The 9277-nt window shown below is 45.9% G+C and overlaps 1 protein-coding gene across 4 annotated transcripts; it reads left to right on the top strand.

Annotated features, from left to right (window-relative positions):
- Positions 1–203: 203 nt before the first annotated feature.
- LOC123047787 (F-box/LRR-repeat protein At3g48880) lies at positions 204–8769 on the top strand. 4 transcript variants are annotated; one of them, XM_044471245.1, is made up of 4 exons: positions 221–461; positions 3474–3769; positions 7134–7501; positions 7890–8769. In XM_044471245.1, exons 2-4 carry the CDS (start codon positions 3620–3622, stop codon positions 8497–8499), a joined length of 1128 nt encoding a protein of 375 aa, XP_044327180.1. In that variant the 5' UTR covers positions 221–461; positions 3474–3619; the 3' UTR covers positions 8500–8769. The 4 variants fall into 4 exon arrangements, with proteins under 4 accessions (XP_044327182.1, XP_044327180.1, XP_044327181.1 ...); XM_044471247.1 differs by lacking the exon at positions 3474–3769 and having other exon boundaries at positions 204–461; XM_044471246.1 differs by lacking the exons at positions 221–461; positions 3474–3769 and adding an exon at positions 5360–5381.
- Positions 8770–9277: the final 508 nt, after the last annotated feature.

The raw sequence follows: 9277 nt of genomic DNA, 5'->3' as shown, positions 1-9277 counted from the left end.
CAGAGGAGAGTCTCACCCGTCCCAGCTCTGCTGTCAGATTACAAGATCGAGTGGGAACGCGCTACGATCTGATCAAGCCAATACGTCCAGCATCATTGGAACGCAATGAACGTCGCCTTAACAATCACAGAACCGTTCCGTTCCGTTCCACGGGAATTGAACAGCAGCGACCACAGCCAGGCTGAGGCAGGCCGACGCGGTACTTAACGCCCAGCAATACGCACGCGCCCGCTCCGCTTCGTTCTCTTCGCCCCGGTTGAGTAGGCCGAGGAGAGCGAGACCCATGCCCGACACCGCCACGCCCCGCAGTTCCCGACCCAGCCTCCGCCGCTCCTCGCCGCCGGTGGCCGCCGCCGGACAAGCTCCCGGCCCCGATCTCCTCCTCTCGAGGCAGCGCCCGTCGGGGCCGCGCCGGTCGCGCCCCGGCTTCCTCCTCCCCCTCCCCCCGGAGATCCATTCGGGTAAATACTTCTCTCCCTCCCTCATGGCTTACCTTCCCTAGGCCCGATCGATTTCGCGCCCCCCGTAGCCCGCGTCGCGGGGAATTGGGCCGAACCCGTCGCGGGACTCCGCGTCCGCCTCTCGCCGTTGCGGGATTAGCCGTGAATTGCCTGATGTCTGCGCGCGCGCAACTGGTGTGGATACAGTTGATTCCTCCGCCGCCCATGAGTTCGCGCGGGTCTGGTGGTCGGTTGGTGCTGACGGATTGCGCTCCTAGATAGAGTATGGGAACGATGGAGTTGTTCGAGATTCATGCTCCTGTCTGTCTGCGTCGGTTCGCGTGTCGGTTTTGGTGCTCGTACGGTTCGTGGGATGGACATCGCCTAGTTTCTCTCATTTGTCCTTGCGCTGCTGAAATTCTCTTTGTGCGTATCCGTGGGGAAACACGATCCATTCGTTCATTGTTAGGTTCTTGTGTTTTCCCCCGTTTCACTCTATGGTAAATTGTGCGGCAAAACTCCGAACCGTGTGTCACTGGTTTCGTTTTCTATGGAAAATGGAACGGGGGCGAGGCCAGCCCCATTGAAGAAAAAATTGGGCGGCTACCTTGTCAAGGGGAGGATGGATCATCCCCAGTGAAAATTGCATTTGCGGCACCTCTGCCAGTTACGGGATCAGTGGATTAGTGGTGAATGTGATAAGATTCGACCTTCTTCAAATACCCCTTCTCTCTCAAGAGATTTTTAGGTTGTATTTCTTCTCTATTGTGGATGAACTAGAGTTATATAGTTGCATTTCCTTCATATTCCACTACAATTCTGAGTAGGCTATCGCAATTGTAACTATGAATTTGGACTTTCAGCTTTGTTATTTCGTTCCAGCTATTGCAACCGGAAATTGTTACTCAGCGGAGGTTTCTTAAGGTGGTTGTTTAGCTGCACATTTCCCATTTCGCCAGTTTCTTTTTTTTAGGGAAAGTCTTCATGGCGCTCCCATTTCTCCAGTTAAAAGGGCTGAAATCTCTTGTGGGCTGCTTTCTCTTTTTAATGTATCTTTGTTTTGCTTATATATATAGGATTCGTAAGTATGCATGGTATGTATGTACCTTTTCATCTTAATCTCAATGTATTTGTTCTAATGCACAATAAAGTCTGCTGGTTTAGGCCAACTCCAACTCCAACGCAGCGACCCAAACGGATGCGGATTTTGTCTGCCTTTTGTCCGTTTGCCTCGGCTAGGCAGACGCTAATGTCTGTTTTTTGTGCGCTGGCCTGTAGGTGCGCCCAACGCAGACAGACACATTTCGCATTTGCATTCGCGGAAGGACAGATTTTGAATATTTTTAAAAAATAAAAAAGGTAGCAAGTCTAGTTTTCATTAAATAAAACTAAAATACATTAAATAAAAACAGCCAGTGGTGGGCGGTAGATCTAGGTAGCATCGGCGTCGCCCTCTTTGATCATGGTTAGGTCAACGTAGACCGGAGCCTCCATCCATGGTAACGCCTGCTGGAAGGCTGCTAGCACTGTCGCCCAGCTTCCATCTCACGCTCGGCCGCCTATCGCTCGGCCTCCTTGTCGGCCGCGCCCACCCACACGGCTGGGCATGAGACGTACACTGGCACCATGCTCGGCCACAACCACGTTTGCGCAGGCTCAGGCGTGGATGGTGCTGGCGGCGGTCGGGACGCGTTCGCTTGCATTCCGGCCGCCAAATTGGCCAGCGCCTGCGCAAGACCAGGCCACCTGGCGAGCTCGTTGAGCTCGGACTCCTCAATGGCCCTCTTCCGCGCCTCCTCGAGGGCCCACAATGTAGGCATTCTCCTCCTCCTCCCGTGGATGGTGCATTGGGTGCATGATCGAAGGATAACCGCGTAGCTCCTCGTGCTCGGTGGTGAACCATGCGTCCCAGTTTGGTGAATCCACTGCGTATGTTGGGTCGCGGCAAAGGTCGAACAGGAGTTGAGCACGGCGGCGCGTGGTCTGAGGTCGGCACCGCCGGCATCGGAACCCTATCGGGATTGAGGTGCCACCCGTGCGGCAGGTTCACGTCGGGCCACGGCACCTGACACGCAATGCTCCCAGAAGTACTGGCAGCGGTGCACCGGCATGTATAGGCAAAAGCGTGGCCATGGCTCAGCACCTGGCAGCGCCGTGGTGAAGTTGGCCGGGCGGCGTCACCCCGATGAGCTGCTGGCCTCGTGGTCATTCTTCCAAAACCTCATGGTGGCGGCGACTAGGGCTGGGTTGTTGGGCGGATGGGGTGGGGGGCAAGAGGAAGAAGAGGATCGGGGAGGAAAGCATTAAAAAGGATGGGTGTGGACTGGTTTTGTTGTCTGACGTGCGGGCCCGAGTGCACGCGTGGAATTTAATAGGACCGGTGGGTGGTGGTTGGTCGGCCCACGTGCGGGCCCGAGGCAGACACCGACCGGACGCGCGGCACGTTTGTCTCATGTCCGTGTGGACGCAAATTGGGCCCAAATTTGGGGCAAAAGTGCGTCTAAGACGGGCACCGAGCGAACAGAATTTAGGTTTGCGACGGCTTGTTGGGCCGTGGTTTTTGGTCTCGTGGACCCAAATGGACCAAAGCGGACGAAATGGGTTGTCGTGTTGGAGTTTGCCTTAAACACCCTTGATGAATGGGTTGGAGTTTGCTTCTGGGTTCATATTTACTGGCTAGTATGGTGTGGAAACAGGCTAGCTGATAAGTTGAATACCTTAAATGCTCAAATCACTGGTACTTACTAAGTCACGGCTCCACTAACTGTACATACCTTAGTAACAAACAGCACAACATTTTATTGGCGGCAATTGAAGCGGATGGGGAATTACTTTACTCTTTTGTTAGGTTCAACCTACATTACATTCCGGTTTCCATATGAGCTGCACCTGCACTATGTATTCTCATTCCTGTCTTTTATGAAAAGTTAGCTGAATACAAACTATTATAGTTACCTCCCTACTTTAGAAGTTAGCTATAGCATGCATTGCTGCCTCTGTTTGATTTGCTTCGATTTTCTTTTGTTGTATTAGAAGGAGCACACAAAAGCTGCACACAGATTAGAGAGCCAAAGCCATCAGCGGTGATATTATCCAAAAACACAGGCTGACGCAGTATTTAACGCCCACCAATACGCCCGTGCCCGCTCCCCCCTTCTTTCTCTTCAACCTGGTTGAGGATGGCCGAGAGGGAGAGCGAGATCCATGCCCGACACAATGGCACCTCGCAGATCTACAGTGTTTGGCCTCGATCTCCTGCTGAGCCAGCCACGGTCGGGGGCGCGCTGGTCGCGCCCCGGCTTCCTCCTCCCCCTGCCAGATCCATTCGGGTAATACTCCTCTCTCTCTCCCTCTTGGCTTCCCTAGGCCCGATCGATTTCACGCCCCCCCCCTAATCCACACTGCAGGGAATTGGGCCGAACCCGTCGTGAAATTCCGCGTTGCACTGTTGCTGGATTAGCCGTGAATTGCTGGTTGGTGCTGATGGATTGTGCTCCTTGGGAGTATGGAAATCATGGAATCGTTCGAGATTCATGCTCCTGTACGTCGGTTCGCGTGTTGGTTTGGTGCTCGTGCGATTTGTGAGAAAAACATCGCCTGGTTTCTCTCATTTGTTGCCGCGCTGCTGGAAATCTTTTGTGCGTGTTCGTCGGAAAGCACGATCTATTCGTTCATTTTTAGGTTCTTCTGTTTTTTCCTTTTCCACTCTACAGTAAATTGTGCAAAACTCTGAACCTGTGTCACTGATTTCGTCTTCTATGGAAAATGGAACCGGAGCGGGGCCGGCCCCTGTTGATTGAAGAAAATAAATTAGGCGGCTACCTTGTCCAGGGAGGGAATGTTAAACAGGTGTATACATGGTGTTGTCAGAGCGGAAACGGACGGAACTGAGTGCTATCATATTTGTTTTCATATATTTTTGCAGAAGCGGAAACGAATACAGAAACCCCGAAAATGAATACGGAAACAGATACTACCAGAAACGGACACGGAGCGAATACAAAGCAGACACGGAAACAGAAGTGGGTGTTGACCGGAACTTAAAAAACCTTTGAATCAAAGAGAAATTCACGCAAAATACAAACAAATTTAATGAATTGTTAACATGGCTACAAAGTAATATCATTATGTTAGCAACTTAGTGTGGTATTGTAGTAGTGCTGGACCATTGTGTATATGGTCAAGCTGAGTACATGTGTGGTAGTAGAAGTTGGGCTCAAATGATCCATTCTATTCATTGTTAATTGTGTATTGTTTGGTGGTTGGACTATAAAGCAGCCATAGGTCTATGGTAAAAACGGAAATTCCATATTCACGGAAACGGGAAGTTTCGTTTCCACGCCTATTCCACTGGAAAACACCGTTCCGTTTTTGTTTCCGTTTCCGCATAAAAAATTCTACTTCCACTTCCATTTTGCAAATTTCCGTTTCTGTTTTCATATTTCCTCTCCGTTTCCATTTTTCCTTGGAAATACGGAAAGTTTCCATTCCATTTTCATCCCTTGTGTTGTGGATCATTCCCAGTGAAAATTGCATTTGTGGCGCCTGTACCAGTTACAGGATCAGTGGATTAGTGGTGAATGTGATAGATTTGGCCTTCTTCAAATACCCCTTATCCTCTCCGAAGATATTTTTAGGTTGTATTTCTTCTCTGTTGGGGATGAAATAGAGTTTTATAGTTGTATTTCCTTCCTATTCGGTAGTCACTACATTTCTGAGTAGGCTATCTCAACTGTTACCATAAATTTGTGCCTTCGGCTTTGTTATTTAATTCCAGCTATTGCAACCGTAAAATGTTATCGGTGGACGTTCTTAAGGTGGTTGTTTAGCTGCAGGAGTAGCACATTTCCCATTTCCCCTGTTAAAAGTGCTGAAATCTCTTGTGGGCTACTCTCTCTTTGTAAATCTATCTTTGTTACTCAGCTTTCATAAGCACGCATGGTATGCATATACCATTCTTCTTAATCTGCATGTACCATTCTTCCTAATCTGCATGTACTTGTTCTAATGCACAATAAAGTCTGCTGGTTTAAACTCATTTGATGAATGGGTTGGAATTTACTTTTGGGTTCATATTTACTGGCTAGTATGGTGTGGAAAAAGGCTAGCGATAAGCTGAATACCTTAATTGTTTATATCATGTCAAGCTCTGATACTTACTAAGTCATGGCTCCACTAACTGTACATACCTTAGTAACAAACAGCACAACATTTTGTTGGTGACATTGAAAGAGAATGTGGAGTTACTTTACTTTTTTTTGTTAGGTTCAACATACATTACCTTTAGGTTTCCATATGAACTGCAGTATTCCTGTTCCTGTCATTAATGAAAAACTAGCTGATACAAACTATTATAGTTACCTTCCTAGTTTAGAAGTTAGCTGGAGCGTACATTGCTGCCTCTGTTTGATTTGTTTCTATTTATTTATTTATTTATTTATTTATTTTGTATTAGAAGGAGCACACAAACTCTGCGCGCAGATTACAGAGCCAAAGCCATCAACGATGGTGTTATCCAAAAACAAACAACAGGCTGCTAAGGAAAACAAAGTAGGCCTAATAAAAAAGCGGAAGGTGGAAAAACAATCTACAGTAGTTCAAGAACTCCCTCCTTCCCAAAATCTGAGGCACATAAGTTTTGTTGTAAGTCAAACTGTGTTAAGTTTGGGAAGAAGGTTGAAGTTGCCTCATTCCAGGAAGTAACACAATTGATCGTGGTTGTTAGCACCTTAGTATCTCAGAATTAATCCTTTGATCAGATTGGTTTAACTTTATGTTTTAGCTCAATAATCCTTAGGCCGCATTTGGCAACTTGGGAAAAAATATACAACCAGATGAAATCTGTACTACCTTAAAAAAAATTAGGTGGTGGTGGTGGTGGTGGTGGTGAGTTCACTTCCCACTCCACCCCAATCTCTCTCATCTATCTAGAACCCACCAGACCTGTCCTGTTTGGAAGAGTTCACTCCCCACACTATCGCATCTCCCTCATCTATCTAGAACCCACCAGACCTCTCCTATTTGGAAGAGTTCACTCGCCACGCATCCGCATCTCCCTCATCTATCTAGAACCCACCAGACCCCTCCTGTTTGGAAGAGTTCACTCCCCATGCCATCCGCATCTCCCTCATCCATCTAGAACTCACTAGTCCTCTCTGGTTTGGAAGAGTTCTCCCCACTCCACCCAATCTCCCCTACTCATCTAGAACCCACCAGACCCTCGGGTTTGAAAAAAAAATCCATAAATAAAGAACTAAAAATTAATGTACTCGGAGTCTCAAACCTCACACACGCCTGTAGGTACGCCTTTTTTGTTTGTATTATCATCGTTTTAGAAACTGTAATACCATAGATTTAGAAGGGATTCAACACTTGAGCTACATTGTGATCGAATAAAATATAAAACAATTGGCTCATGTTGTACCTAGTGCTTACCATATTTGTTTGCATGTCGAGGATCACCATACTTCTTCTCACTAGTTATTGCACTGAACCTAGAAATAGAATATGTGGTAATTGAGCCAATTTCCTGTTCGTTTTGTGAACTAACTTGTTTCATTTTATCACGACTGTACTCATTCATATGTGTTCATGGATACTCATATTTGGGCACAAGCTTTTATTAGTGCCATGTACATGACAGAAGCCTGGCCAGATCTTTTCACCAATTGATGTGTTTTTGTTGATTTTCAGGATTTGATAATAATGGGGGAGAGCAAATGGATGGGAAAAAGATGGGAGGAGATGGATACTGATGTTCTCGTGAAGATATTTAAGGAGCTAAACTTGGTTGAGCTATCACCAGTATCTCAAGTTTGCCGCTTATGGCGTTTGGCCTGTTCAGATCCACTTATATGGGGCACTCTTGACTTTGGGCTTCTAAAATCCAACTTCATTCAAACAAGAGCATCTCCATATATTTGGGTTGATGACAGGTCTGACAAGAGGCTTGCAAAAATACTACGGGTGGCAATGGCAATTAGCCGTGGAAATGTTAATTGTATGATATTCCATTACAATCTGTACATGAAAGATGAACACCTGCATTACATCTCACAAAGGTAACTAGTCTTTGCTACGTGGTTTTATTTATGTTTTGTTTCTGTAGTCCGCTATATTAAATCTGCATTACATCTCACAAAGGTTGCTTTAATTACGAAGCTCGTGTGCCCAATGAGCTTTGTAATTAAAGCAACCTTAAGACATTAAATTGGTGAGGGGTTAAAATATTATTGCCTTTAATCTTCATGGCTTGCACTGCCAGTTTTGAAGAATATCTGTGTAGCCATTGAATCTATAACAGGTCCAAGGAATGTTTTTTAAGTTGAATGGATGGTTTTATATCATTGATCATATCTTGACAATGCTCTTGATGCTCAAGTTTTATGGCGTGTCATTGTAAATTGAGGAACGCTAACAGTAAATAGTTGTGTACTCCTTGTTTAACAGATCTCCTCATCTAAAACGATTGGTTATGCCAGCATGGAACCGCATCTCAAGGGCGGGAATATGCCAAGCTATTGAAAGGTGGGAAGAGCTGGAGTCCTTGACTATGCCTACCATTGGTCATCCTCCATATATCATGGAGGGGTTAGCCAATAACTGCAAGAACTTTAAAGAGCTCAAGATCATGGGTTCATTTGATCTCCTATTTGCTTCAGCAGTTACCACATACCTTCCAAAGCTGAAAGTCTTGAGCCTTCGTTGCTCAAAGGTGACAATGGGTGCCTTGCAATGTGTTCTGAACTCGCTGGAGCATCTTGAGGTTCTGAATATTTCCCACTGCCTGCTGTTTGAGATGGCGACGAATGGGCGTAGGCAAGTGATTCATGAGCTAGATAACAAAGCTCTCGAGAGAGCTTCCCGGCTGCGGGAGTTCCACCACTGCCAAAGCAGACAATGCGTTGCATGCCAGCGAATGATGCTGGATGAAGGTATCTTGCGGTGGTATAGGTATGAGGACTGGTTTTGGCGACGGGATGAGGTGAGATCGCTTGATCTGAAAGATTATGGGAGGCTGTTTGGTGCACAGTGTGAGATGCTGACATCGGTGGATTAGATGCTAATCGGGAAATAAACCTGCCTCCTCATTTTAGAAGCTTGCTGATGACGAGCCAGTCATTCGTAAATCATAGCAAAGCATCGGTAAGCTGTAACCCTAGAGAAATAATGGCAATAATAATGTGCATGCATGGTGGTGTGGATAGCTTATGTTGTAAATGGATGAATAGTCTGTCTTGTTTGAAGGTGTTGTTGCATATCTGTGGTGTTCAGAATGTAAAACTCAGAAACATATGCTTTGAAGTGATGTTTGCATTGGACTTGGATTCATCGTGTTTCTTTCATGCACTGGTTAGGCTATTTCCAGGCCCAGGTGGGCTGTGATGGAAATAACCCAGGTTGGCTATCTACAAGCTGGTACTTCTTTCGGTGCCTTTATTCTTCCAAAAGAATTTTCTTCCAATTTGTTTGTTGTTTGAGCACTCTCTCCGTTCCAAAATAAGTGTCTCAATTTTGTACTAACTTTAATACAAAGTTGTACTAAGGTTAAGACACTTATTTTAGGAAAGAGGAAGTATATTTCTGCTGTCATGTAGCATGTCGTGATCTTCCTACCTGCTTGTCTGAGGCTACGTCGGTGAAGGTGTCAACATTTTCTTTGCGGGGAGTGAAGGTGTTAACATTAGTGTGATATACTTAACTATTTCATAATGTCGTGCGTATAGTTTTTTTTTTTGAGAAGTAAAACTTTGTAAACTTTGATCAAGTTTATAAAGAAAATTATTCTTATCTACAATACCAAATATATAAAATATGAAACTACATGTTATGATGAA

This window comes from Triticum aestivum, chromosome 1A, assembly GCF_018294505.1.
Source record: "Triticum aestivum cultivar Chinese Spring chromosome 1A, IWGSC CS RefSeq v2.1, whole genome shotgun sequence".
NCBI classification, from domain to species: Eukaryota; Viridiplantae; Streptophyta; class Magnoliopsida; order Poales; family Poaceae; genus Triticum; species Triticum aestivum.
Note: the sequence above shows the minus strand (reverse complement) of the source record. Positions and strands in the feature narration are given on the sequence as shown.

Excerpts from the sequence above, each read along its gene's own strand:
- LOC123047787 (XM_044471245.1), top strand. The coding sequence starts at position 3,620 with ATGGCCGAGAGGGAGAGCGAGATCCATGCCCGACACAATGGCACCTCG. Across the intron at positions 3,770-7,133 it reads CCCCTGCCAGATCCATTCGG|GATTTGATAATAATGGGGGA; the intron begins GTAATACTCCTC and ends GTTGATTTTCAG. Across the intron at positions 7,502-7,889 it reads CTGCATTACATCTCACAAAG|ATCTCCTCATCTAAAACGAT; the intron begins GTAACTAGTCTT and ends CTTGTTTAACAG.